Below are 27,728 nucleotides of genomic sequence, written 5' to 3'. Positions count from 1 at the left end.
ACTAGGGGGCCATGCTTGCTAACCATGCCTACCCCTCACAGCTCACCCAAACCTTGCTAACCACCCCCCTCACAGCTCACCCAAACCTCCCCACCCTCTCCCTTCAGAGTTTGTCCTACAGCCTCCCATCACAGCTCGCTTCAAGCCTCACCCCCTTTTGAAGGAAGGGGGAGGCAAATCATTCCCTGAAGGGCCTTCCCCCCACCTCCACTGAACCTCACTGCAGTTGCATTTAACAGAGTAGGAAGGCGCTTCAGAGCAAGGTTCACCTATTGGTGGCCATGCAAATTGCAGCATGACAACAGCCTTGCTTTTGTATGCATATAGGAAGATATGAAATAAATTTATCCCCCCCCCCATTTTCATTAGCCTGCAAGGCTGTGCCAGACCAGTCACAGCTTCAACACGCCTGGGATTTAGTCTTCAACTCTGGTCAGGAACTGGCTAAGAATTTCCGCCACAGTTATGATTTCATATGAATCAGAGCAGAATCATATCCTTTGAGTGGGTTTCATTCAAGACCGCCACTCATTCAAGACTGTCATTCATTGTCGGTAAATCAGGCTAAGGAAGCAGCTTCCTGCTGCCATCTTCTGATCAAGCTCAGTATTGCACCCAGTAAGGACTCCTCACTGAACGTAAGATCATAATAATAAAATAATAATAATAAATTTTTATTTATACCCCACCCTTCCCAGTTCAGGAAACCGGGCTCAGGGCAGCTAACAACAAATTTAAAACACTGCTGGATCAGGCAAGGAATTGTCTAAAAGAGAATCCTGTTCTCACAGTGATGAACCACGGGAACAAAGGAAATCCAACAGCTGGCATAATTTATATGTATATATAGTAACACTGATTCTAGTCTTTGGGCAATCAAAATGATGGATATGATGAAGCTAGTAGCCATTGATGGCTTAAGGGAAGCCCTTCGGAGGAGGAGCAAATCTCAGGGAAACTCTCAATCTGTGTTCTGCATGTGTTTTGCGACTGCCAAAGTGTGCAGTTAAGTGTGAAATTCACTTAAATAGGAATCGCGACTTTTGATTTTTTTTAAGCTGGTTTCTAACCCTCATGTGCTCAAAGAACATCAGCTACACTAGCCAAAGTTGTGTAAGTCAGAGCTGGAGGGGGGCGGATAGTTGTGGGAGGAGGACTGAGAAAGATATCAAATACTTGGCAGAAACCGTGCTTTAAAAAACAAGCAAATGTGCGCAGGCCTGCAGAATTTGGGAAAAAATAAAAGGTTGATATGACAACAGCTCAAGTACAGGATGCCTCGATTTTTATTTTATTTTCAAAACACACACAAAAAGTATACACAATCCCGGACTTCAGCCAGGGGTGCTCTCTACGGAGTCCAGCGTTGCGGGAGAATACAAAACTCCCTTCTCACCTTGGGGAAGCAATCTTTCAAGGTCAACTTCTTAGAGGCAAACTAAGGCCCAGGGCCTGGATCTGGCCCAATCGCCTTCTAAATCCGGCCCGCGGATGGTCCGGGAATCAGTTTGTTTTTACATGAGTAGAATGTGTCCTTTTATTTAAAATGGTTATTTGTAGGGCATAGGAATTCATTCATTTCCCCCCCTTCAAAATATAGTCTGGCCTCCCACCCAGAAGGTCTGAGGGACAGTGGACCGGCCCCCTGCTGAAAAAGTTTGCTGACCCCTGTCTTAGAGCAAATCCGCACCACGAGCTTAAAGCACACCCAACGCACATTTAAAGCACCTGATGTCCCCCTGCCAAAGAATCTCAGGAAGCGTAGTTTGTTAAGGGTCCTGGCAATTGCAGCTCCATGAAAGAGAAACAGCCAACTCAGTCCTCCTGCCTTCTTCAAGCTCATTCCAGCTGTGGCCACCCTCTGACAGCTTGTGAGAAATGAAACCCACCACAAGCACCCTGTGACCATGTGGCATTTTCACCTCTGACGGTGTCTCACTGAGTCCATGGTCCCAAATATGAGCTGGTCTGCTGGTTTCCCAAGGTAGGCTATTGCACCCCTCCAACAATCCATCGGGATGCCAAACAGGAAAGTGGGCTCAGGTGCTGCCTGCAAAGTCCTTTGTCACAAAGGTCTGTGCAGCAGGGTCAGGGATAGCTCAGTCGTTAGAGCCAGAGACTCTTAATCTCAGGGTTGTGGGTTCAAGCCCCACGTTGGGCAAAAGATTCCAGCATTGCTGGGGGTTGGACTAGATGATCCTAGTGGTCCCTTCCAGCTCCACAATTCTGTGACACCTGGTGCCTCATCACAGATCCATCTTTGGAAGCAAAACCAGCTCACGGCTGGAGTGATCTTGCCAGCCTGGGAAGACACAGGTTCTGAAAAGCCAAGAGGGCTCTCTCCACCACCTCGACTGAGTGTGGCAGCCGTGAATGGGAAACTAAACCTCCCAGGATGCTTTGGGGGGAAGTCATGTGCTTTGAATGTAGACTGAACATGCCCAAAATGTGCAGAGGGGACCTGCTCTTCAAACCAGGATTTCCACTCGCTTTCCACATGTGTGGCAATGCTTAGGCCATATATCCCTCGTAACAGCAGTAACGTTACAGCGGCAGCATGTGGAAAGTTGAGTGGGCCTCCGCAATGCCACGTAGGGGGTTCCCAAGCACCTCTAACCATTTCCCCTCCCCTCCTTCTCAGGTTTGAGGTACGCACACACAGACACCTCCACGGTTGGCTATTTACGAGTGCAATTTCTGGAATGTTGTGGGCGGTATCAATACAGAGCAGGGGCAGGCAGCTTCTTTTAGCTCAAGGGCCACATCGCCTTGTGGGGCACCTGCCAGGGGCCAGGGGCGGGTGAGGCCAGAGGTGAAAGTGAGCAAAGCAACTGCTCTGATTCATACAATAGGCTACGGGCAATGGGTCAATGGACACACCACAGCGCCCCCTGCAGGCCGCTCCCTGCTGCCAGTGGAAGGGAGGGCAAATTTAGCTCTAAGCACAGCAATGTTCTCAAGGATGGATTTTGTCCCAAAGGGACAGATGGCAGTGAAATACTTACAAAGGAGGAAGGTGGGGTCAGTTCTACGGTGTGGCCTGAACCTGCCCAATTCCCCCTGCGCCCCCAGCCATGGAGAATCAACCTTAACTTTCTCAATCCCATCCTAAGGAAGCCCTGTTGGATCAGAACAAAAACCCATCAAGCCCGAAAATTTTCTCTGCAATGAAGCCAACCAGCTGCCTCTGGGTGGCCCCCATGGGTGGGATGTGAAGCAAAGGCTGCCCCCTGATGGCTCCTCCCACCCACCAGGAAACCGGTCCTACACTACGCCTGAACCCAGAAGCTTCATAAAGCTATGAAGACAAATTGCCACTAATGGACCTACCCTTTGTGAACTCGTCTGGCCGCCGCTTAATAACAAAAATGAGTGCTTTTTGTTTCTTGGTCAGGCAGGGGGAACCACGGGGAGCCCTCGGACTCTCTATAAATTGCACCCCGTCTTCCCAGGCCACAACGCTCCTGGCCCTGCCTCTCTCCCCTGCCTAGAGTGTTTTCATGGTCCTCAACCTCCACTATAACGCCTGTTTCCTCGATGGAGGACACAGAAGGATGGAGCACTTTAGAATGTTCAAAGTGGCCTGCATTCCGAGAATCCTTACAAACAACCCTCTAAGGTGGACTGCTGTATCTTAGGGTAGTTTAATCTGGGCTGTGGATTGTTTATGATTCTTTTGCTGCCAGGAAAGAGGTATTTCCCCCCCCCCCCCATATCTTTTATTACTTATTGATTTAACTTTTTAACATATTGTCTTGTTTGTAAGCCACCCAGAGTAGCTGGGTTGAGTAGCTGCGTTTTTGTTTTTATTTTAAAGACGATTTGTGGGTTAAGCAACACTCTCCTCTCAAAATATCTGAACCACTTTGCTGCCCATCTTAATCCAGGATTCCACTTGCCAAATAAGACCACCTAGATCAGCCTTTCCCAACTTAGGGCTCTCCAGCTGTTTTGGACTACAACTCCCATCAGCCCCTGCCAGCATTGGGAGGATGGGAGTTGTCAAAACAGCTGGAGAGCATCAAGCTTCGGGGGTCGTGGACTGATCTAGCTACTTACCATTAACCTAACGAACATGGTAGGAATCAAACAGTTTTATCCTGTTGCCTTGTGCCAGGCAGATGGTTCGAAGATATACTGCCCCTGCAGCTGGAGTTTCTATCTAGCTATTGCATTGCTAAACCGCAGCTAGGGGCACGTTTCGCTAAAAGGAGGCCCATCTGTGTTCATGGGGAAGCAGCCTATGACAAGCTTCTTTGCTCCTCTGTTCTGCACTAGCCATCACACCGCTTCTAAAACTAACCACCGATATAAGCCTGAAATCTCGCTTCCGTTCCCCCTTACTATCCTATTCTCAGCCTACTTCTATTTTCCCAAAAACCACCAGTACTAATCCTAGACCCTCCTCTATCCTCGCTTCCCGCCTGCATTGCGCAGGCCCTCCCGATTCCAAACACCTTAGGGACCAGCACCCTTTCTACGAGTGCTGAGATGGACCTGTGTGACCAGCAAAGGCTAAATCATAAAGGGACAGGGCAAGAGGCACCAGTCACAGAAGTGATACCCGGCCAGAGAGGTTGCTGGGCCCCTGCTCAGCAGCCTCCCAAGAATTCCCCACGCTGTAGCTCTCAGCAGAGTGGATTCTCTGATGTGTGGTGAGGGAGGAATGAGTGCTGAAGCTCCTCCCACACTCGTTGCAGATGTAAGGGGTGTATATCGAGTGCGTTCTCATGTGTCTCGTGAGCTTTGAGCTGGAAATGAACCTTTTCCCGCACTCGGTGCATCCGTACGGCCTCTCGCCAGTGTGGACTCTCTGGTGCGTGTTCCGGGTCGACAAGTGGCTGAAGCTTTTCCCACAGACGTTGCACAGGTAGGGCTTCTCGCCCGTGTGGATCCTCTGGTGTTTGCTGAGGTTCGAGCTGTAGCTGAAGCTCTTCCCGCACTCGGGGCAGCTGTAGGGCTTCTCGCCCGTGTGGACCCTCAAGTGTTTGGTGAGGTCCGAGTTCTGCTGGAAGCACTTCCCGCAGTCCGGGCAGCCGTAGCCATATGGCATCTCTTCCATGTGGATCCTCTGGTGGGTGACCAGGCCTCGGTGCTGGCTGAAGCAGGCCCCGCACTCAGAGCACACGTAGGGCATCTCACCGGTGTGGGTTCTCTGGTGGATGAGAAGGTTTGAGCGCTGAGCAAAGCACTTCCCGCACTCAGGGCACTGGTGCGGCTTCTCGCCCGAGTGGATTCTCTGGTGCTTGAGAAGGTTCGAGCTCTGGCGGAAGCACTTCCCGCACTGGGGGCAAGGGTACGGCTTCTCGCCTGTGTGGATTCTCCGGTGGATGGTGAGGCTGGAGCGCTGAGTGAAGTGCTTCCCGCAATCCGGGCACTGGTGGGGACTCTCTGCCGCGTGGACTCGCTGGTGTTTAATGAGGGCTGGGTTTTGGTGGAAACCTTTCCTGCCCTCGGGACTCTGGAAGTGCCTTTCCCCCGGGCGGGCTCTGCTAGGAGTCTTCAGTCCATTTTCTGTGCTCCGGTTTCCTCTCCTCTCCACGTAGTCACTGCTGGAGCTACCTTTGTCTAAAAGAAAGGGGGGGGGGGGAGAAGAGACCTCACGTTTCCTAATGAACTTGTGTCTCCCAATATGGGGGCAGAGATCCCGAAAAAGCTGGCTAATTTGTTTATGTACGCGACAACATCAGCTAGAACTTCGTATGAGGAAGGATTACCAACTAAGGAGGAAAGGCTTATGAAACTGATGGGCTATGCTGAAATGGCGAAATTCACTGCCAAACGAAGAGGGAATAATGACGAAGTGTTTAAGGAGGATTGGAGACCACTGATAGATCTCCTATCAAAATATCACCAATATATGAAGTCGTGGTCAGGGTTTGAAATATAAAAGCTTCAACGATAGCAGGGTTTGGATAATTAAAATATCTGTGTTATAAAACAGCTAATAAAAAGGAATAAACAACAAACACCAGGAAAGTAAAGAAGAAACTTTGTATGTTTTTTAGAAAATGTATATATGATAAATGCTTTGAAATATTGTTCGAGACTTAATAAAAATGATATATACTTGTGTCTCCCAAGATGCTGAAGAGAAAGAAACCCTTTTCACATGAGCTGATAGTTTCTCAGAGGGCAGAATGAACAGGCCCAGCAATCATGTTCCAACCCCAAATCCCAACTAGACTGCTTTACTATAGTCTAGTTTTCAAAGAAGTAGACCTCTGTCTGAGCTGTATCATTTCGATTGCACAGGAAGCCTCGTCTCATATACCAGAGATGAGGAACCTAGAGCCTTCCAGTTGTTCTATTGCTCCCATAATCCTGACTGTTGGCCATGCTTGCTAGGGCTGATGGGAGTTGTAGTTCCGCAATGGGGTGGAGCCTTGGCCTTCCTGGGCCCAGCCAAAATCCGTGGCTGTTTCTTGTCAGTCCTCTCATGGAAAGAAAGGGCTTGGGTGGGCGAGCATCATAGCTACCGCGAACCGCTCACACTCCCAAGACGGAAGTAGCCAGGCCCTAAGAAACACACAATAAACTCTGACGCCTAGAAGGCAGCAAATCCTTACCCAGTGCTCTGGCTTCCTCTTGCTTCACCTCTCTGCACAGCCGCTTCAGTCCGGGGCCCATGGGAGATGGCTTTGCCTCCGGACGATTCACAGCTGGGGCTTCCAGTGCCTGCAACAGCAGTTAGTACGAAACAGGGGAAGAAATTAGTTTGGCTTGCTTCTCAATGCAAACCTACATCATTTGCACTTCCTAACTTAATACACAAACCAGAACACAGATCTCATTAAGAAGATGGTGATTCAGGCCAATGGCCCATTTAGTCCAGCATCCTGTTCCCGCAGGTGATGGGAAGCCTATAAACAGGACCAGAGGACCAAAGCATTCTCCCTAACTACCAACCCCAGCAGGTGGCATTCAGAGGCATATTGCCCCTGGCAGTGGAGGGAGAACACAGCCGTCGTGGCAAAGTAGCCAATGATAGCCCTCCCCTCAATGAATTTTTCTAATCCTCTTTTAAAGCCGTCCAGATTGCTGGTCATCACTGCTTCCGGTGGGAACAAATTCCATATTTCAACTATGTGATAATAATAATAATAATAATAATAATAATAATAATAATAATAATAATAATAATTTTATTTATATCCCGGCCTCCCCAGCCGAAGCTGGGCTCAGAGCAGCTAGCAACAATAAAAGTAACACAGTTTACATAAAATCACAATCAGTTAATTGAAATGCATTCTAAAATCAGTTCAAGAAACATGAAATCCCTGGTATTTGCAGATACTCATGTGGCTTTAAATTACATTTGTCCGCACGCAAATAAGTGGTGCAGGTAGGAAACCACACACAAAGCTCAAGGAATTTGGTTTCTGAGAGCCATCTCTGTGCAGCGCTTTTGTAAAATGTTGAGCTCCGAGGAGACCACGGAAGCTCCTGCCGCAAGCTACTTGGAACAAGATTAAGAGAAGTCACCTGTTTTTCCTTCCTCTCGGCCTCTCGCCGCCTCAGCAGGAATGCCTCGGCCAGCGGCACTGCTTGGGCACAGGTCTCCGGGTCGTGCTCCCTCACCCAGCTCTGGATTTCCTGGGGCAGGAGGGTGAGGAACTGCTCGAGAACCAGGAGGTCCAAGATCTGCTCCTTGGTGTGCTTCTCCGGCTTCAGCCAACTGCGGCACAGCTCCCGGAGCTGGCCGCACACCTCCCGGGGACCCTTGGCCTCGTGGTAGCGGAACTGCCGGAAGCGCTGGCGCTGCGTCTCCATGCGGATGGCGTCCACCTTCAAAATGGCCGCCTTGACTTTGCCGTACTCTCCTCGGTCCTGCAGGCTGAGGTTGCTGTAGGCCTCTTTGGCCTCCCGGCTCAGGACGGGCAGCAGGCGGGCCAGCCACTCCCGTCGAGGCAAGTGGCAGGTCCCAGCTAGCCGCTCGAAGGAGGCGAAGAAGGCCTTGTTGTCCCCCCATGGCGCAGCTTCCTCTGTCACCGGTGGGTTGCCCCATCCCAAGTGAGAGGACTGCATGGCTCGGAGGAACTCTTGCCACTGGGCTTCCCAGCATTCGGGCAAACCCTCATCGGGCTCCTGTTTCACTTGCAGCGGGGCGGCCCAGTCAAGGAACTCTCTGATGGTCCCAACCTGAAGGACACGAGGAGATTTCCCCGCTTTTTCTGCTCCCTCGGCTGGTTTGGGGCCTGCTGGGTCACGTTCCTCCATTTTGACACTGGAAGGCGCTGGCGTGGCCTGGCACCTGCCAGCCGGTGCAGACCCTTTCTTGGTTGCCATTTCCTCTCAGAGAAAAGAGTGGAGCTCAGGACTTGCAGACACCCTCTCCCCGAGAACTTGTTGGAATCTTCCGGATTCCTCTTTGCTGCTCTCACAGCCCTGCTCTGCGATTTGGTCAAAAGAAGAGGTCGTTTTCCATAGAAGTGGGGATTTTGTGTTTTTAAACAAGTGGTACGTCACACAACATACTTATGCAGTGAAACTTCTCTCTGAGAGGGGAAAAAACAAGCACAGACTGTGAGAAACATAACTTACTACCTATTAATGGCCAAATTGAATTCAATGGGATTTACTCCCTGTAAGCAGGCGCACGATTGGAACCTAAACTGAAGCTGGCTGTAAGTAAGTAAGTAAGTAAGTAACTAGACTTTATTTGCATAGCCGACAGGCCATAGCATCAAAGGACAAACACCAACAGGAATACATTACAGATATAGTTAAAATCTTGTGACCTATTAAAACCCTAGGTAAATTAATAATCTCAGTACTTAAAACTTGGCAGAAGTAATAAAATAATAATAATAAAACATAATGATAATAATCATAAAAACCTAGGCGAGGAATCCGGGTGACGACACTGATATCATCCAGATACCAGCTCTCAGTCTCATTGCTCTCTCGATAAATTTGGCAACCTTCTCTGTTGTCGAGCTGTTCTGGTCGGCTAGAAGTGAGAACAATTTGGCTTCGCAAGAGCGGCCCGGGATGGCAGATAGGAGCGGCGTAATGGTCTCGTCCCTGAGATCTTTATATAGGGAGCAAGACAAGAGAACGTGTGACACCGTCTCTACATAGCCAGCTCCACAGGGGCAGAGCCGGTTCTCAAATGGAATTTTTTGATATCTACCTTCAAGAACAGCTGACGGTAACATATTTAGTCTGGCCAGTGTAAAGGCCCGCCTAAGTTTTGGAATGGTTAAGGTAGACAAATAAGGTGCCCGAAAATCAAAATGGGAGGGGGGCAGATAAGCGTACCAAGCACTAAATTTCTTAATATAGGCTAGATTATTCTGCTGCTCAATATCCTTCATGCGCTGATCAATAATGGTTTTTGCCTTGGGGAGACCCATTTTCAGAAGATGCTGTGCTTGTAGGCCACATGTAAGTAGTTTTTGATGCACTACTTTGGACCACTGACTTCTATGAGCATCTCGTGCTACTAGAGGTAATAGTCCGGATGGGTTGAAGCTGGCTGTTACTGTTTTACTGCTGGTTTTAACTGTATTTTGCTAATGTTATTTATTTATTCATTCATTCATTTATTAACTGCCCTTTACCCTAAGGTCTTGTGGCAGGTTTCGGTATCAGAACACAATATCAGTTTTTAACATTAACATTAACTTAACATCATAAAAATAAATTGTAAATGAAGTTAGAGCTTTGGGGTGATGACAGTTTGGATGCAGAGTTGAAGGAGCGTCTCCACCCCCATCATTCAGCCCTTCTGGCGGTTCCCTCACTGCCAAAAGTGAAGTTACAGGGAACCAGGCAGAGGGCCTTCTCAGTAGTGGTGCCTGCCCTGTGGAACACTCTCCCATCAGATGTCAAGGAAATAAACAACTTTCTGACTTTTAGAAGACATCTGATGGCAGCCCTGTTTACGGAAGTTTTAATGACTGATGTTTTAATGTATTTTTAATATTTTGTTGGAAGCCACCCAGAGTGGGAAACCCAGCCAAATGGGCAGGGCATAAATAAATTATTATTATTATTAATATTAATATTATTATTATGTGGGAAGCAACAACGAATTGCTGCCATGTAGCAGCAAACACAGGATCTGTTAATAAATGGCCTGGGTAAATATAGACATTTTTAGCTGGCACCAAAAACCCACAAAGATTTCTCGCTGCTCAAGTCTCTGCATTGAGAACGCCATTTCTCGTGTCACCACATATTTAGTTTTATCATTGGGGGTGGCATCCCCAGCATTTCTTAGCAAGCGGGTAAGTTAGTCAGGGAGAAGGCACTTTGGGGTATGGGTGGCCTGTGGCAATCCCAGATGCCGGTGGACTACAAATCCCATCATTCTTGGCACTGGCCATATTGACAGGAGTCTGAATCCAACAACAGGCTCACCCTCTCCGATCTGGGTCCCACGCTGCTGCTCCGAGCTTTGTAGGTTAATATGCAAGTGCCTTGGACCTGGGCTTGTGTGCATGCCCACTTGTCTGATCTGCAGGCTACAAAAGGAGGGGGAAAGCAAACAAGCAACGTATACACACAGAGAGAAAGGGCCCGTTTATTCAGCAGCGCCGGGCCTTGCCCTGCTGCACCCCTTTCGATCCGCAGCAAACCAGCAGGTGATCCGCGCCGATCTCCACGCCGGCTAAACAGCAGCTCCTGCGGGCTTAATTCCTGCAGGTCAGCGCCGCCATTTAAAGGCAAACGCCTATAGGGAAGGCGATGTGAAGATCTGACAGTTCTGGACTCATTGGTCGCTTTCTTCTCTGGAAATCAGCCCTTTTGCAAACCACTTGTTCCCGGGCTGAACTTGATGGTTGCAAAGAAATGAGATTTCAGATTGCATCCTCCCTCCAAGTCGTTGTTTCTGCTCTTTGAAAAGCAGCAACAAATCCACCCCACCCCCCTTTGAAATTATTTACTCACCTTTCCTCCAAATGCACCGACCTCCCCCAACAATACTACTCCTGGGAAATCCCAAAGCCAATTTTTTTCTTTTTCTTTCTCCCTAGGGTAGCTAGAACAGAACAGGAAGGTGCGTCCAGTATTTAAATCCCCCCAAAAAAACTCTCTCCAAGAGTCCTGGGCCTCTCTAGGCAATGGGGGAGTCGCTAGATTTAACCCTTGGAGCGCCTCGCCCGAGAGACAAGAGACGGAGGAGGAGGAGAAAAACCAAGGAGAGCAACTTCTTTTTCCAGGTTTGCGACAAGTAAAACAAAACAGCACAACGCAATTTTATCCTTCCTGCACAAAAGCAGGCCCTGAGGCTACAATCCTTATAGTATATAATATTATATTATATAATATTAACAATAACAAGAATAGTAACAAGAATATGCCATTTTTAAAAAAAAAAACAGAACAAGGATATTTTATTTAACAAGGATAAATAAAACAAGTTGAAAAGCATTAGGGTGAGGGCATTTGCCCCTTAGTGGCTCCTCGCTTTGTTAGGCGTGGGGTTAAAGCGGTTAAATGGACTGAGCTGAGATTCCTAGAGGGACCCCGATTTATTTATCGGCGCTCCCTTCCTTTTCCTGCCGCTGCTTCTCTATGGCTGGATAATAATAATTAATAATAATAATAAGGAGAAGCAGCCTTTTGCATGGTCTAAACTTGGGTGGATCTCTGGGATCTCCTGCAAGGGAGAAGCTGCAGCAGAGACAGAGGCTGGAAAGAGGTGAGTGGTTGCAGGGGGGTGAAAGAAAGGGAAGAGATCAGAGGAAAGAGGAAAGATCTGGTGCTTTGCAGGGCAGAAGGCAGACGTCCCCAAGCACGCGCTCTGGGTTAGGGGGTGGTGGGTGGGTGAAATCTGTGGCCCTTCAGATGTTGGGCTCCCAGCTCCCATCAGCCCCCAGTCAGCGCAGGCAACATAGCTAGGGAGGATGGGGGCTGTAGCCCAGCACCATCTAGAGATCCCAGCTTCCCCCATGTCTGCCCCTAACTCGAAGTTTGTCTGTCCAGCTGGCCCCCCAAGGCCTGCCCCTCTGCCTAGCCCCGGGAAGAGCTGTGGCTGGGTGGAAAGGGCATCTGCTTGGCATTCAGAAGGTCATAGGTTCAGTCCCCAAGGGCAACTCCAGACTGACCAATTCACTTGTACATAAAAGGGCAGTTGTTGCATTTAACTCTTATTGCAGAGAATTTAGACCATCAAAACGCAGAAAGAATCTTGTGTGTTGCGGGGTTTACTTTAGGTTTCCCGTGGTCGTCAAGAGGCTTTAAAGGGAGTCCAAAAACGGTTAGAATAAAAAAAAACAAAAAACTCAGGAGGTTAAAGATTGGGAAAAGGCTTACTTTAGCTTTGAGGGGTTTTTTTTCTTTTAAAAAATCATAAAGCGGTGTATAAATTTTATGAAATGTGTTTCTCATATATTTCCCATAGTTCATTAAATAATGCCAAGACAGAGCACGCTTCCTATTTCTGAGGTGACCCCTTTGCTTGTTGAAGAAAGGGAAGCAATAGTGCAGGAGAATGGAAAAATTTCTGGAAGAAACCACATGGTTTGGAGAAGACTTAGTGAGAAACTTGCAAAGAAGAAAATCAACATTTCTGCATACAATCTGTACCTAGCTGTCCTCAGGGGTCGCTATGAGGTCTACCAGACCTTGGGAATTTGTACGGAACCTGTTGCTTCTGACCGGGGAAATCATGAGCATTCATCAACTTTATCCTCTGATGAGTTCAGAGACCACAATATGGATGGAAGCACTGAGGAAAGCGAGGAGGAGGAGGAGGAGTACTTTTTGTGCAATCAAAAAATTGTTGATGAAACTCTGGACAGAAAGAAATCCACAGTCACATTTTCTACAGAGGAATGGGCTGAGATTTCACCAGAAGATTTGACATACAGGAGCAGGAGAGAGAACTCCATTCGAACCTACAATATAGGTATGGACTCACAAGCTAAATATTCATGTGTGGTCTCATTTGGAATTGCCGTGTAAGGTAAGATGTAGGGGAGGTAAGGTCTCTGTGTCAGACCGGGCACAACAATATTTGAAAGCGACAGGAGAATGCTCGTTTTGCAAGTCACAATTAATCGGATGCATTAAATCAATGCCTCCAGCAGAAGGCCCAGTAGTAATGCAACGTTCTTACAAGGGGCGCTTCAATGATAAGCATCAACCAAACCTGAAAAGAAAACTGTCTGGAGTTGCAAGATATATATATAAAATAATAATTGTCCAGTAGCACCCTAGAGACCAACTAAGTTTGTTCTGGGTATAAGCTTTTGTGTGCATGCACACAAAAACGTATACTTGGAACAAACTTAGTTGGTCTCTAAGGTGCTACTGGAAATTTTTTATATATATTTTTTTATATATATATTTCGACTTCATCAGACCAACACAGCTACCTACCTGAATCTGGAGTTGCAAGAGAGAGAGAGCTTTTTTAAAAAGGCAAATGAAAATATGTCAGCAACTGCTCTTTGTCACCAGTATTCAGATGCCAGTATGACATTTGGTGATCCTGAACCTAGTCATCTGCCTGCAGGTAATGTCTTGCAGGTAGCAAAGTGCAAAGCTCTGAAGGGAACTCACCTGCAAGATTATTTTTTTTGCGAGGTTTTTGCTGCAAAACTTTTACCAAAGTTTGGTGCCAGTTTGGAGTGAATCGGACAAGGCTGGGTTTTTGGCATAGCTGTCAACCGTCCCTTATTTGGCGGGAAAGTCCCTTATCCCAGCGCTGTGTCCCGCTGCTGTCCCTTATTGATGCTGTCCCTTAAATTCCCTGGGTTTCAAAGGAAGCAGCTCCTCTCCCTCCCTCGCTCCTGGCCAGGGAGGAGGGAGGCTCCAACTGCGTTGCTTGGCTGTGTTGCTCACCCAATAAGGAGCCTAAGAACGACTGGGGGGCGGAGCTTGCATGCCTTGTGCTGATGAAATCGGCTGCGTTGCCTGGGCACTTGCCTTTGCTCAGCGCTTCCCAGCGGAGAGGTGACGGTGGTTTTCCTTGCTGCATCCCCTTTGTTGGGTTGCTGCGCTGTGGGAACCACTGCTTGAGGCTTTGTTTGGCTGCTGGCTGGGCTTTCTGCCTTTGGCTTGGAGGGGCTCAGAAGTTGAACATACCCGTGCTTGGAAAATCCCTTATTTTGACAGCTGATCCCTTATTTTCGAGGCTGATCCCTTATTTTCGAGGCTGCTGGTCCCTTATTTTCAAATCCGTAAATTGACAGCTATGGTTTTTGGTGACTCCATGACCCCCAGGTTTGAGTGTCAATTGCTCCATTTGTGGGGCACTGCAAAATGTGGGGGGTTGCTGCAAAACATTTGCCAAGACAAACCCCATTTTGAAATATCAGTTACTCCATGGGGCGCTGCAAAATGCGGGGTTTTCACTGCAAAATGACATTGACACCAGTTTTGAGGGGATCCCAGATTTTGGTGTTTGTAGTTAATGCAGCTGAAAAGACTGACACTTGGAGGGGCTGTGGTGTGAAAGTGATTGGAGATGTTTTTTACCTGTAACTGTTTTTAGAATGCATCCCTGTGAATGTGTTTGCTGTCCTGGCTCCTTGTAGAGGAAGGGTGGGATATCAGTTCAAACAAAATAAATCGATAATAATTTGGGTTCCTTCAACGAAAGTGATGGGCAGTAGATTCAGGACAGGTCAGAAGCAAGGACTACTTCACACACTCCCTTTTTGTTTGCTTGCTTTCAGAACTTGAGAAGAAATTTTCAGAACCAAGCAAAATGGAAGAACTGGGCTTAGCGGGCCCTGAGGCCAAAGAAGAATTGGAGGCAGGAGGACAAGATCTTTGTGTTGTTCAGGTTGGGACCGTCCAGGAGCTTCTGACCAGGACAGCCCCACCACAAATTAAAAAGGAACCAGATGAGGCGCTTCAACAGCACTGGGAGACCCAGTGGCAGGAGTTCCTGAGGAGGATGCCGTCTCCTCAGTCGGAATGGGGGCAGCAAAGCCCACGTCTGTCTCAGCTCTGGTCAAAGGATGATGCTGAGGACTTCCAGGCCTCTGTCAAGGCCATTATGGATACCATCTGGTGGCCTGGAGGGGAGCGCATGGCCCAACCCTTGCCAGGCCTACTCAGAGAGTCCAATGAGGCCAGTCAAAGGCTGGATCCTTCTGTGAAAGTGAAGGAAGAGGTTCTGGATGAGGAAGACACCGCCAGTTTGGAGTTGCGTTGCTGGCGCTTCCGGCGGTTTGGCTACAAGGAGGCTGGGGGCCCCCGAGAGGGCTTGAGCCGACTCCGTGAACTTTGCCACCGGTGGCTGGCACCAGATGCACACACCAAAGAGCAGATTCTGGATCTGGTGATCTTGGAGCAGTTCCTGGCCATCCTGCCTCCGGAAATGCAGAGCTGGGTGAGAGAACGGGGCCCCGAGACCTGCGCCCGAGCGGTGGCTCTGGCAGAGGATTTCTTGCTGAGGCTGCGTGAGGTCAAGGTGCCGGGACGAAAGGTGAGGGTACTCAGTGTGGCTAAATTGCCAGGAGTTCTGTTCCTCCATCTCAATAGACCCCTTTATATCTTGGTCTTCTAGAGAGGTAAAGCCAGAGAGGAGAGGCAGACTGGAGCTGTCCCCAGGTTGTTGGCCTTCACTGGTAGCCAGGGAAGCTGGTGTCCCTGCCGCACCTTTTCCCCTTCAATTCAGGCTCTGTCGTCTCTCCCCTTAAGAAAAAGTGCAAGCAAAAGGGGGAGAGGAGCTTGCCCTCAAAGGAAATGGCTCCCCAGGTTTCCAAGTAGTGGCATCACAAAACCATTCATTTCTTGTTCCAGGTACAGGGGCCTTTGGACGAGGCGGCTGTGGAGTCCAATGCCAAGGAGTCGCCTTTGCCTATGGAGGTCAAGCCAGAGGAGGATGGTGAGGCCAGCTTGCTGGGTAAAGGTTTATTACCGTATTGGCCTGAATATAAGCCACACCCGAATATAAGCTGTACCTTTAAAATTCAAGGGAGGGAGAGGAAAAAAGACAACACCCGAGTATAAGCCGCTCTCTTAAAATTCTGCAGGCACTCACACCTATTCCGTTTTACAGTATGTCTGTTTCAGCAGCAATATCGTAAAAGCCCATTTTTGTAAGGTTGCGAATTTAAGCCGGTCACGGCTTTCACGGTCAGAATTTGGAAAAAAAGTGAGGCTTATATTCAGGCCAATACGGTAATTGTCAATGTAATTATTTTAAGCATTTGTACCTTGGGATGCACTGGGAATTGGTTTCCAGAACAGCTTACAGATCGTCACTGCCCTCATAGTCTAAAATACATGCTATGTTTTATTTATATATTTGTAGGAATATTTCTAAACCAGCAACCAAAAAAAAAAAAAAAATGACTACTATTATGATGATGTGTAATATAAATGTTAAAGCATCATAAAATTATAAAACCAGACAATTATTCATACACTGATTTGGGGCCAAAGATTCCCAAGTCATGAATGTTACATTAATACACAAGTAAGATACAGTAAAAGTATAATAAATCAGTCAAAACAATATAACATAACAAAAATACTTGAGATGAAAGGGAAAAGGGGCAGAAGCACAGGGCTAGGTTTTTGTTCTTACAGCTATGTTTCTTATAGCTACCAGGTTGGATAAAAACAGTTCAGGATTCCTAATGGAATGACTGCAGTTAGGTAGCAATTAAGAACGGGAAAACATTTTTTTTTCTATTTCCGCTGTATTTGTCGTATGCGGTGCCCTTTCTGTTCTGCTACAGTTTGCCTCCTGCCAAAAACTACATTATTTGTCTCACTTCCCTCTGTGCTGAAATTACATATATTACATAAATTAGGTTGCCATTAATGTTATAAATTAGGTTGCCATTAATGTTATAGGGACACGGGTGGCGCTGTGGGTAAAAGCCTCAGTGCCTAGGGCTTGCCAATTGAAAGGTTGGCGGTTCGAATCCCTGCAGCGGGGTGCGCTCCCGTTGCTCGGTCCCAGCGTCTGCCAACCTAGCAGTTCGAAAGCACTCCTGGGTGCAAGTAGATAAATAGGGACCGCTTACTAGCGGGAAGGTAAATGGCGTTTCCGTGTGCGGCTCTGGCTCGCCAGAGCAGCGATGTCACGCTGGCCACGTGACCCGGAAGTGTCTCCGGACAGCGCTGGCCCCCGGCCTCTTGAGTGAGATGGGTGCACAACCCTAGAGTCTGTCAAGACTGGCCCGTACGGGCAGGGGTACCTTTACCTTTTAATGTTATTCCACCCTGTTCGTTTCAGTGCAAAGGAAACACAATACATATGGGCAAAACCACATCATTGATTATTTAGAATTATAGAACTGTAGAGGGTATATGACTCGTGTCCTTAATTCTCTGTTCCAGAAGCTGATGGGCACATTTGGATGGACTTTGGCTTGGAAAGACCCAAGAAAGTTGATGGGATGCCATTGACAGGAGCCCAAGGGGATCTGGAGGAGCTAGAAGAGGCACCAGGGAGACAGATGTGCCCCTCAGAACAGCCAGAGGAGACAGAAGGCCGAGCTTTCCCGTATAACAAAGGTTTCAATTGCTGTCCCTCCCCAAAGGGCCTTTTGAAAGTTGTGGGAGAGAAAACAGGCAGCAGGAGCGAGAAAAGCTGCCCTCCGAGAGCGGACCTTCCCAAGAAAGCCCAGAAGATGTATGAATGCGCCTACTGCGGCAAAATCTGCAACAACAGCGCTCACCTGGTGATTCACGAGAGAATCCACACAGGCGAGAAGCCGCATAAATGCTCCGAGTGCGGGAAAAGCTTCACCCAGAAAGGAAACCTTACCACACACAAGAGAATCCACATGGGGGAGAAGCCCCACGAGTGCCGGGACTGCGGGAAAAGCTTCAGCCGGAGGCAGCAGCTCGTGAGGCATGAGAGGATCCACTCGGGAGAGAAGCCCTACAGATGCGCCGTCTGCGGGAAAAGCTTCTGCCGGAAGGACTCTCTCATCACCCACAACGGGACCCATGTGCGGGAGAAGTCCTTTGAGTGCTCTGACTTTGGGGAAGGCTTCCCTTCTAATGCTGGACTTCAAAAAACATAATATATTCATGCACACCAGGTCATAGACATGTTCATAATGGGGGATTTGACTGGACATCCATGACTGGAGTGTCAGGCTGGGACTGGGGTGACACTCTGCCTGGTCTACCTCGTAGGGTTGGTGTGAGGCTCAAATGGGCAGTGGTGGAACACTGTGTGCTGCCCTAAGCTCCTTAGAGCAACCTCCCCAAACCTGCTGCCCTACGGATATTTTTTGGGACTGCAACTCCCCAGGTCAGGAAGGGGGGGTGCTTTAATGAGATGGGGGAAAACCCTGCTAGATTGGGCCAAAGACATCCCTGTTCTCACAGGGGCGAAACTTAGGGAAAGCGTTCCTTTTAGGCGGTGGGGGGCTGGGAGCCCTCAAGCTCCCGGGTGCAAGAGTGCTGTCTCCCCACTTGTGATTCCCAGTAATTGCGTATACAGCAGCATACTGCCTCCAAAATACTTCAGTTGTTGCTAATAGCCATGAATAGGCCGCTAATGGAATTGCCTAACCTTCTTCTTTAAACAAATTGTTTTTATTAAATATTTTTGGGTTACATAAGTACATACATCGCCTCTGAAGAAGAGAAGAAGAAGAGTTTGGATTTGATATCCCGCTTTATCACTACCCGAAGGAGTCTCAAAGCGGCTAACATTCTCCTTTCCCTTCCTCCCCCACAACAAACACTCTGTGAGGTGAGTGGGGCTGAGAGACTTCAAAGAAGTGTGACTGGCCCAAGGTCACCCAGCAGCTGCATGTGGTGGAGAGGAGACGCAAACTCGATTCCCCAGATTACGAGACTACCACTCTTAACCACTACACCACACTGGCTCTCTGCGTTCAGATCATAAAGTCCTTTCTACAGATCAGTTATATTTGATGTGAGACGTTAAATGTTAAAGCCATCCTGGTTGGTGGCCATCACTGCCTTTTGTGGGATTGGGAATGTGTGTAGCAACTGCCCAGCTGTACAAAGGTAAAATTCACATCTGTTGCTCTGTCCACTTTTTCCTCTGGCCCTGACCCAGAACAGAACGCTGCCCTCAGTCAGCAAAGAGTCCCCCATCCCTGCTCCAGCTATATTATAATTTTATTATTATTATTATTACTTTTCAGACACACACACACTTCAGATATATACATTTAACTGATTTTACAATCATTTTGAAATTTCAAAACTTGACTTCCTTCCCCCACTTTCTGCGGCTCCTTAAATGTATTTTTAATATCTTCTGCATATCCAAATTAACTTCAATTTGTTCACTTATTCATCTTCTTTAAATGTATACTCTTATGAAGCTGCAGGTTATTACAATAATCCTGCCAATGTTTTTATCTGTAAATATTCAATAAACCATTTCCATTCTTTTGTAAAAAGATTGTTATCTTGATTTCTTATTCTTCGGGTAAGTTTCACCATTTCAGCATATTCCATAAGTTTTTGTATCCATTCTTCCTTTGCTGGAACTTCTTCTTTTAATTTTTGGACAAGTAACATTTTTGCCACTGTAGTCACATACATGACAAGTTTTAGGTAGTTCTGTCCCTATAATACCCAAGAGAAAAGCTTTGGGGGGAGGTATTTAAAAAACTCTGCTTCGGCTCTTTGTAAACATGTTTTTATGGGAGCTCCCAAAGCGGTCAATATTCACAACCCCACCCACCACCCCGTCCGGGTTGACAGGACTGTGCAGGGAATAAATAAAAACCTAGGTGTTAAAAGTGGGTTGAAAAAGGCTGAGGGGTGGGAAAGGATGTGACGAGGAAAATTTTACTTAGGAACTTTGAGCCTCAGAAATAAAAGGCCTGAGCATGTACAGAGGGCACCTCCCTTTTCAACAAGGAACCTCTATGTTTCATAAGATTATTCCACAACACAACAGTAGTCCCCTTTTTATTCACTTTTTTTTTTGTATGTTATGATTCTTGGTGGCTAGTGATGAATAAATATGTTGGTTATATACTGATATTTCTCGGCTCCAGCTCCCAACCAGGCCCGTGAGGCAGATTTGTTTTTCTCAGGAGATCCTAAGGTGGGTTTCATTTCTCTGAAGAAAAAAGAAAGGGAAGAGTGTCTGTCCAGAGAAGGAGGCTCCTGAGAACGTGTAGAGATGGGCTCCTGTGTCAGCCTCGAAAAAAGATACCTCCCTCCCTTCATAGTTCAGAGCCACTCGGATCTTCCTGGGCTCCCCACTCAGGGGCAGAAGAGAGTAGTCAGGGGGGTTGCAGGCCCTGTACTCTCCTTCCCATCTCCCCACAGCCCAGATCCCTCCCTCAGGACTTAAGGGGAAGTAGTTCTTCCTCCTCACAGACTTCCTAGCAACCCCCACAGCCCATCCTTCCTCACTTGCCCCAACAACCTCCCAGAAATGTCTGCCTGCTGTGAATCCTTCACATCCCATCACAGAAGGACGGTGGCCGAATCTCTCAGGATTGCTGGGCAAGTCTTGCAGTTTGGCTCCATATCTCACACTTTGAAGATCCTCTGACAAGATGAGAATGAGATGGGCTGTGTCTGGATCCAGAGTGACTGTTTGCTGTTGGGGAGAAGGTGAGGAAATGAGAAGAGAGTCAGAATCGGGCGAGAGTCAGAGGCAGAGGTCTTGATCCAAGGAAACACCTCAGGGTCTTTGGGTTGATCCACACTTGTCTTTTGCCCTACACTTTCTAGGCACAATCCTGCATTTTAAAGCTGTGGATCTAAACACTCATCCACCACTACTTTCCCCAGGAAAACCTGCTGTTTAAGGATGAGTCAGAACAAATGGCAATTTGGGAAGATTGCCATTTGCTCCAATTCAGCGGTGAAAAGTGAGTTTTTGCAGGGAAAGCACCTGGGCAAAAAGAAAGAAAGTGCTCAGACCTATGCCTATAAACAAAGCACAAAAGGAAGTCTGGATGAGCCCATTCATGCATTGATGTCAGGATTGGGACACTCCCCTCCTTCTCAAGACGTAATATCTTCTTTGTTCAGTGTTTTGAAGCAGGTTTATTTTTTATGCCCCCCTGTCAATCCAGGCACCCTTCACAAAAAGCAAAACCACCCAGAAAAATGTTGATGAAGCTTTTGTATATAGTGAAGCAGAGTGGGAATGGATGGGGGCAAGAGAGGAGATTTCCCAGGCAGCTCATACAGAAATACTGAGGAAGAGGTAGTGACAGGGGTGGAATTAAATACAGTTAAGATTTAAAGGTGCCTTTATTTGTCACAATCACCATTTCTTCCTAAAGCCAACACCGCCATCAGTGCCTTAGTCTGACCGTGCATATGGGGCATTAGTATTTGGATAGGGGTAGCTTGACTGAGAAGAGGGCTAGTAAACAGAGCTGCAGGTGCAGTGACTGGTGAGAGATTGCTAGAAGAAACAGAACAAAGAGAGCATGCATCTTTTGAATTAACATAGGTTGCTTGTTTGGAGGCCTGCTTGCATTTTCATGCCGTGCATGTGTTATGTAGGATTCAGAATGCAGCAGTCTGATTGGTCGTAGAACAATAGAATCCAGAATGCAGCAGTCTGATTGGTCCTAGAAAAATAGGATCCAAAGTGCAGCAGTCTGATTGGTCCGCAGGAGCCACCCAATCCAACTCCGGGTGGAAGTGAATCTGCAACCTGATTGGCCTACAGGAGAACCCCAGAATTAGCCCATCACGTGGGGCCCATTGTGTAAATCATGTATATAAAGCAGACATTTCGGGGAAACTTCCATTCCTCACTACTCTGAGCTGAATAAAGAGCATGAAATCCACACTCGACTCCGAGTATATTTCAGCATGATCTCAGGTGGATGGGCTGCTGCTGAAAGGAAGAGAGGCCGGAGGAGGAAGCAAGCAACTGACTCTGTTAGGAGTGGAGTTAACAGGCCTCAGGTCTACATGGCTGTCCTCAGTCTCTGGGACCTCGCAACCAGCAGCTTGTGAACAGGGCTAACAAACAAGGGCATTTGCAAGGGACCCAGAGGGCTGTGTCACAGTTTATGTAGATGCAAAAGATATGAATGGTGAGGGAGCTGCTACTGCAAAACCTGAGGCATTTTTGTTTTCCTGCCTGAGCATGTAGGAAGCTACACCTGCAACAAGGGGAAGTTGTTGGTTGATGATTAAAATTTCTACATTGCCCTTCGTCTGAGGACCACAGGGTGGTTTACAATACAGTCATACCTCCGGTAACAGACGCTTCAGGTTGCATGTTTTTGGGTTACAGACGCACCAAAACCTAGAAGTACTGGAATGGGTTATTTCTGGGTTTCGGCACTCGCACATGCGCAGATGTGCCAAATCGCAACCCGAGCGTGCGCAGACACGTGTGCAGGTTGCGGACGCTGCGGGTTGCGAACGTGCCTCCCGCACGGATCACGTTCGCAACCCGCAGCATCCACACAAAACTACATAACAAGGTAACAAACAAAAGCAATAGCCTGCCCACCCCCTCTTAGTTCAAGAGACCGTCAAAGGCCTGGGAGGAGAGGAATGTTTTTAACTGGTGCCTAAAGATATGTAGGGATGTGGGTGGTGCTGTGGGTTAAACCACAGAGCCTAGGGCTTGCTGATCAGAAGGTCGGCGGTTCGAATCCCCACGACGGGGTGAGCTTCCCTGCTCCTGCCAACCTAGCAGTTCAAAAGCATGTCAGAGTGCAAGTAGATAAATAGGTACCACTCCGGCGGGAAGGTAAACGGCGTTTCCGTGTGCTGCTCTGGTTTGCCAGAAGCAGCTTAGTCATGCTGGCCACATAACCCAGAAGCTGTACGCCAGCTCCCTTGGCCAATAAAGTGAGATGAGCGCCGCAACCCCAGAGTCGGTCACGACTGGACCTAATGGTCAGGGACCCCTTTAAAGATATGCAAGGAAGGTGCCAAGCGAGCCTCTCTGGGGAGAGCATGGTTGCCTGGCTGGAAGAGAAGGTGCAACAGCTTTGTCCACCTTTCTTTACAAGAAAGGAGATTCTGACTAAACATCAGGAAGAACTTTCTGAGGGTAAGAGCTGTTTGACAGTGGAAAGGCCTCCCTTGGGAGGTGGTAGACTCTCCTTCCTTGGAGGTTTATAAGCAGAGGTTGGATGGCCATCTGCCATGCATGTTTTAGTTGAGATTCCTACATTGCGGGGGCTTGAACTAGATGACTCTCAGGGCCCCTTCCAACTCTACAATTCTATGATTCTATCTGTTATGTACTGAGTTGAATAGGATCCAAACTGCAGCAGTCTGATTGGTCCTAGAACAATAGGATCCAAAAGGCAGCAGTCTGATTGGTCCTAGAACAATAGGATTCAGAATGCAGCAGTCTGATTGGTCCTAGAACAATGCAGCAGTATGATTGGTTGGCAGGAACCACCCAATCATGCTCCAGATAGAAGTGAATCCACAGCCTGATTGGCTTACAGTAGAATTCCGGAATTAGCCAATCATGTGCAGCCCATTGTGTAAATAATGTATATAAAGCAGATACTTTGAGGGGACTGGCATTCATTCCTCCTCACCACTATGAGCTGAATAAAGAGCATGAAATCACTTTGCGACTCTGAGTATATTTCACTATCCATATTTCAAAGGTAATTCTGCTGGTGCTACCGCTGTCTGTGGCAAGAACCAATTGAAGTCAATAAGACTTCATGGTTTCGACTTATACAATGTCCACCATAAAACCCTTGCGGCCATACTTCATTACCTTTGAACTGATCCATGTTAACATCTAGAACGGGATATACAACATAGTATTCCAAGGCCCTGCTCCTTGGCTCTGGTGGGAGAGCCAGTGGATTCTCAGATGTCTCCATTTTCTCACCGCTGTTTGGAAAAACCAAAGGTAACCCACTCAAATCCAAAGTACAACAAAATAAAGGAATTGATAGGAGGAAGGAAACTTTAGAAAGCCGAGAGGGAGGGGGAGGCAAGCACAGAGGGATGGAGGCACAGAGGGGAGGAGATTCCTCCTTACGATGGACTCCAACACCAGACATCTGAAGGCCAAATCAGCAACCCCAGGTCTCTGAGCCTCTTCACTTACATCTCCTCAAATGTAGAAATAGAATCAGTCATGCCAAGAGTTCCATTGCAGGGAACAATGGAGAAGAAACTAATGGGCATCCCCTAGGACCCCACACCCACAGAGACTCTGGCATGTCCCCCAAATAGGAGTCCTGTTCTCTCTCCCGCACAATAGCCTTTAGTGAAAGAGGTACAGCAGGTTCTCAGTGCAGGGACAGAGGCAGCAAGGTGTGTCCTGAGAGCAGAGGAAGTGGGGTGGCTACTTCTCTGCCTGCTCTTCAGTCAGGGGCCTTTCCCAATACGCCTGTGACACATTAGGAGAAGGTGACCTGGTGAGACGGACAGGCGGTCCAGCCAACAATAAGTCAGCCTTGCCACTGCTGAGGGGCTGGTCAGGAAGATGGGAACTAGCACTTCCTGCCCAAGGACACAGCTATGCTCTGGCTGTCTCCGCCCTCTTCCATTTGGATGCCAAAATCCATCTTTGCCTTGATTATACCTTAGGTATATCCAGTGCTTTTTTCTGGGGGATGCAGAGGGATGCATACCAGCCTAAACATTTTGTGAATCTAAGTTTGACCTCATTGAGGGGCAGTATTTCAATATGAGTAGGAAAAGGAGACTGGGAATATCTATTTGTACAGATGTTTGGAACTATCCTAGATTAAAAGAATACAGTGGTACCTCAGGTTACATATGCTTCAGGTTACAAACGCTTCAGGTTAAGAACTTTGCTTCAGGATGAGAACATAAATCGTGCTCCGGCGGCGCAGCAGCAATGGGAGGCCCCATTAGCTAAAGTGGTGCTTCAGGTTAAAAACAGTTTCAGGTTAAGAAAGGACCTCCGGAACGAATTAAGTACTTAACCTGAGGTACCACAGTATGATGTACAAGAGGCAGAGAAGATTATCCAGCCATGCACACGGGGGGGGGGGGGTGTAGGGAGTGATCTGGCCCCAGTCTTTGCATAGAGAATTGGGTTGCTGCAAGATGAAAAGAGGGGGCCTTATGTTTACCTGTGAAATGCTGTTGGGTGTGGATGTCTGCTGTCTCTCCCCCAGGAGCCACCGGAGGACCAGGCTACATGTACTGGGGTCCTGGACCATTCCTGGCCTTGTGGAGCGATGCTAATACAAATGAACAGGATCCACTTACCTCTGCAAGGTGCCTCTCACATCCTAGAGGAGGGAAAGAGAGAAAGAAGGGAATTCACTGCGTACCACAGGCTCCAGTATGAAGACCGCTCAGACCCTGGAATGGATGCATTCTTGACAGTCACCCTAGCCCACACCAGGGTCCGGGATAGGGATGGGTGAACCAGTCAGTTTTAATTTCTGTCAGTTTCCTTCAGTTCCCCACATTTCCATATCAGTTTAATTTTAACAGAGAACTAAAAAAAAACAACAAACCAAAACGCAATTGGCATTATGTTTATGTAAAATATGCAGGGATTTACGTTATGCAAAATGCACCATGGAAAGAGAAGGGAAGCTAGCCCTGTTTAGGGAAGATTTTAATGTTTGACCTTTTATTGTGTTTTTAATATCCTGTTGGAAGCCAGAGTGGCTGGGGAAACCCAGCCAGATGGGTGGGGTACAAATGAAATGAAATGAATATTTTAAGGTTATTTAAATAAATATTCTAAAATGTAAAACAGAAAATTTAATTAAAAGTATAAGAAAAAATAAAATAAAATAAATTAGCATTATTACATGAATTTCTCATACATGTTTGTATGCCATTCTGCATAACATTCACATCCAATTCTGTGTGCAAAAAACTTAACTTCAGCACACTTTTCATTGTGCAGTTCACACATAACTAGACCTGCAGGTTAGTCCTTCTAGGGCACTGTCCCAAATAGCCACCCCCAAATTTCAGCCCATTACCCCTTACCATTTCAGAGAAAGTTTGCTATGGCACCATGGAAGAGAAAGAATTCAACTCACCCACCTGCCACTCAACAGCCCCCAGGCATCTCCTCAGCTGCTAATTGCTTCATTAAACAACATGTAAGCGGTACCCATAAAGGTAAAGGTAAAGGTACCCCTATCCGTACGGGCCAGTCTTGACAGACTCTAGGGTTGTGCGCCCATCTCACTCAAGAGGCCGGGGGGCAGCGCTGTCCGGAGACACTTCCGGGTCACGTGGCCAGCATGACAAGCTGCATCTGGCGAGCCAGAGCCACACACGGAAACGCCGTTTACCTTCCCGCTAGTAAGCGGTCCCTATTTATCTACTTGCACCCGGGAGTGCTTTCGAACTGCTAGGTTGGCAGGCTCTGGGACCGAACAACGGGAGCGCACCCCGCCGCGGGGATTCGAACCGCCGACCTTCCGATCGGCAAGCCCTAGGTGCTGAGGCTTTTACCCACAGCGCCACCTGCGTCCCCAAGCGGTACCCATACAATTAGCCTAATTTGCACTGGATAATGACTCGCTGGGTGAAACTGCAGAAAATGTCCCAAGAAAAATCCACAGCTATTCATTGCCCTTTTAAGATTTCAGAGTGATTTCCTACCTTAAACTGCCTGGAAGCCTCCTCCAGAGGGACCACTTTGTGGTTTTCATGCTCCCTGGACCTGTCGCACACCACACAGATGGGGGTTTGGTCCTCCTTGCAGAAGAGCTTCAGGGGCTCCTGGTGCTTCTCACACACTCCCCTCCTCCCCTCTTGAAGGCTGAGCTTCTTGGTTATTTCTACAAAGTTAGCCAGTTTCCGATTGGGGGCGAGACTCCTTGGCTGAACTGCATTTCTGCGCTGAGGGCAGGAAGGCTGTGAGCCCACGACCCCAGAGTACCGGCTCAAGCAGCCTTGGCAGAAATCGTGCCCACACGCAGTGGTCACTGGATCCTTGAAGAAATCCAGGCAGATGGGACAGGTGGCTTCAGCACAGAGATCCCGGACGGGACCCCCAGAACCAGCCATGGCTCTGCCTCACAGTGAAGGCACAGCTGACTTTCGCCTTCTCAGTTTTCAGCTTCTGGGAGTTTCCCTGCCTGCAAATGACTCAGCATCTCAGAACTGACCCGATTGGCTGTTGCTGTTTATATCCTGGCAGGCCTGCACAGCTGCTTAGCATTGTCTCAAGCAGCCTTGATTGTTTTGCATTGCTTTTAATGCCTGTGTACACTTTCAGTGTGCTGCCTTGAGGGGGTGATGTGTAAATCATTTTATGAATGAATATGAGAACGGAAATCATTGACATTGTAGGGGAGCAGCTTCTGCTTCAAGAAAGAAGAGCTTAACGGTGACTGCCTTCTTCTCCTGGCATAGACATCTTATGTCCCCTGCTCTGCTCTGGGATCTGATCTGGCTGGGAGCTGGCTTCAGACACCAGGCCCACTGGCAGACTTCCTCTGTGTTACAAAGATACAGCGGTACCTCGGGTTATGTACTTAATTCGTTCCGGAAGTCCGTTCTTAACCTGAAACTGTTCTTAACCTGAAGCACCACTTTAGCAAATGGGGCCTCCCGCTGCCGCCACTGCACCGCCGGAGCAAGATTTCTGTTTTCATCCTGAAGCAAGGTTCTTAACCCGAGGTACTATTTCTGGGTTAGCAGAGTCTGGGTTAGGAGAGCCAGTGTGGTGTAGTGGTTAAGAGTGATAGACTCGTAATCTGGTGAACCGGGTTCGCTTCCCCGCTCCTCCACATGCAGCTGCTGGTTGACCTTGGGCCAGTCACACTTCTTTGAAGTCTCTCAGCCCCACTCACCTCACAGAGTGTTTGTTGTGGGGGAGGAAGGGAAAGGAGAATGTTAGCTGCTTTGAGACTCCTTCGGGTAGTGATAAAGCGGGTACTATT

General features: G+C 47.9%; 3 protein-coding genes across 5 annotated transcripts; 1 reads left to right on the top strand and 2 right to left on the bottom strand.

Annotated features, from left to right (window-relative positions):
* Positions 1 to 1,268: 1,268 nt before the first annotated feature.
* On the bottom strand, positions 1,269 to 11,216 carry LOC310670321 (uncharacterized protein). The gene is made up of 4 exons (XM_083425491.1): positions 10,900 to 11,216; positions 7,486 to 8,498; positions 6,570 to 6,678; positions 1,269 to 5,568 (listed from the first exon to the last, which is right to left on the bottom strand). The coding sequence occupies exons 2-4, from the start codon at positions 8,287 to 8,289 to the stop codon at positions 4,550 to 4,552; spliced, it is 1,932 nt and encodes a 643-aa protein (XP_083281617.1). The 5' UTR covers positions 8,290 to 8,498; positions 10,900 to 11,216; the 3' UTR covers positions 1,269 to 4,549.
* Positions 11,217 to 11,477: 261 nt separating this feature from the next.
* LOC310670287 (uncharacterized protein) lies at positions 11,478 to 19,316 on the top strand. Its single transcript, XM_083425381.1, has 5 exons — positions 11,478 to 11,653; positions 12,356 to 12,862; positions 14,637 to 15,394; positions 15,712 to 15,796; positions 17,263 to 19,316. The coding sequence occupies exons 2-5, from the start codon at positions 12,367 to 12,369 to the stop codon at positions 17,952 to 17,954; spliced, it is 2,031 nt and encodes a 676-aa protein (XP_083281507.1). The 5' UTR covers positions 11,478 to 11,653; positions 12,356 to 12,366; the 3' UTR covers positions 17,955 to 19,316.
* A 514-nt stretch (positions 19,317 to 19,830) lies between these two features.
* LOC310670901 (zinc finger protein RFP-like) lies at positions 19,831 to 27,468 on the bottom strand. 3 transcript variants are annotated; one of them, XR_014507642.1, is made up of 5 exons: positions 26,443 to 27,282; positions 25,078 to 25,100; positions 23,603 to 23,721; positions 20,300 to 20,476; positions 19,831 to 19,987 (listed from the first exon to the last, which is right to left on the bottom strand). XR_014507642.1 is itself a non-coding variant. In XM_083426750.1 (4 exons), the coding sequence occupies exons 1-4, from the start codon at positions 26,848 to 26,850 to the stop codon at positions 20,367 to 20,369; spliced, it is 660 nt and encodes a 219-aa protein (XP_083282876.1). In that variant the 5' UTR covers positions 26,851 to 27,468; the 3' UTR covers positions 19,831 to 20,366. The 3 variants fall into 3 exon arrangements, 2 of the variants coding, with proteins under 2 accessions (XP_083282876.1, XP_083282877.1); XM_083426750.1 differs by having other exon boundaries at positions 19,831 to 20,476; positions 26,443 to 27,468; XM_083426751.1 differs by lacking the exons at positions 19,831 to 19,987; positions 20,300 to 20,476 and adding an exon at positions 22,895 to 23,057 and having other exon boundaries at positions 23,471 to 23,721; positions 26,443 to 27,286.
* Positions 27,469 to 27,728: the final 260 nt, after the last annotated feature.

This window comes from Podarcis tiliguerta, assembly GCF_965153285.1.
Source record: "Podarcis tiliguerta genome assembly, chromosome: 2".
In the NCBI taxonomy this organism is placed as follows: Eukaryota; Metazoa; Chordata; class Lepidosauria; order Squamata; family Lacertidae; genus Podarcis; species Podarcis tiliguerta.
The sequence above is the reverse complement of the archived record's forward strand: the minus strand, read 5'-3'. Positions and strand labels throughout refer to the sequence as shown.

What these genes read in the sequence shown, in the direction of transcription:
- LOC310670901 (XM_083426750.1), bottom strand. Translation starts at nt 26,850, where the DNA reads ATGGCTGGTTCTGGGGGTCCCGTCCGGGATCTCTGTGCTGAAGCCACC. An exon ending in AGGCTTCCAGGCAGTTTAAG is followed by an intron (nt 25,101 to 26,442) that starts GTAGGAAATCAC and finishes TCCCTCCTCTAG; the next exon opens with GATGTGAGAGGCACCTTGCA. An exon ending in TAACATGGATCAGTTCAAAG is followed by an intron (nt 20,477 to 23,602) that starts GTAATGAAGTAT and finishes TCTCCCCAACAG; the next exon opens with CAAACAGTCACTCTGGATCC.
- LOC310670287 (XM_083425381.1), top strand. Translation starts at nt 12,367, where the DNA reads ATGCCAAGACAGAGCACGCTTCCTATTTCTGAGGTGACCCCTTTGCTT. An exon ending in TCAAGGTGCCGGGACGAAAG is followed by an intron (nt 15,395 to 15,711) that starts GTGAGGGTACTC and finishes TTCTTGTTCCAG; the next exon opens with GTACAGGGGCCTTTGGACGA. An exon ending in GGTCAAGCCAGAGGAGGATG is followed by an intron (nt 15,797 to 17,262) that starts GTGAGGCCAGCT and finishes TCTCTGTTCCAG; the next exon opens with AAGCTGATGGGCACATTTGG.
- LOC310670321 (XM_083425491.1), bottom strand. Translation starts at nt 8,289, where the DNA reads ATGGCAACCAAGAAAGGGTCTGCACCGGCTGGCAGGTGCCAGGCCACG. An exon ending in CCGAGAGGAAGGAAAAACAG is followed by an intron (nt 6,679 to 7,485) that starts GTGACTTCTCTT and finishes CTGCTGTTGCAG; the next exon opens with GCACTGGAAGCCCCAGCTGT. An exon ending in AGAGGAAGCCAGAGCACTGG is followed by an intron (nt 5,569 to 6,569) that starts GTAAGGATTTGC and finishes CCTTTCTTTTAG; the next exon opens with ACAAAGGTAGCTCCAGCAGT.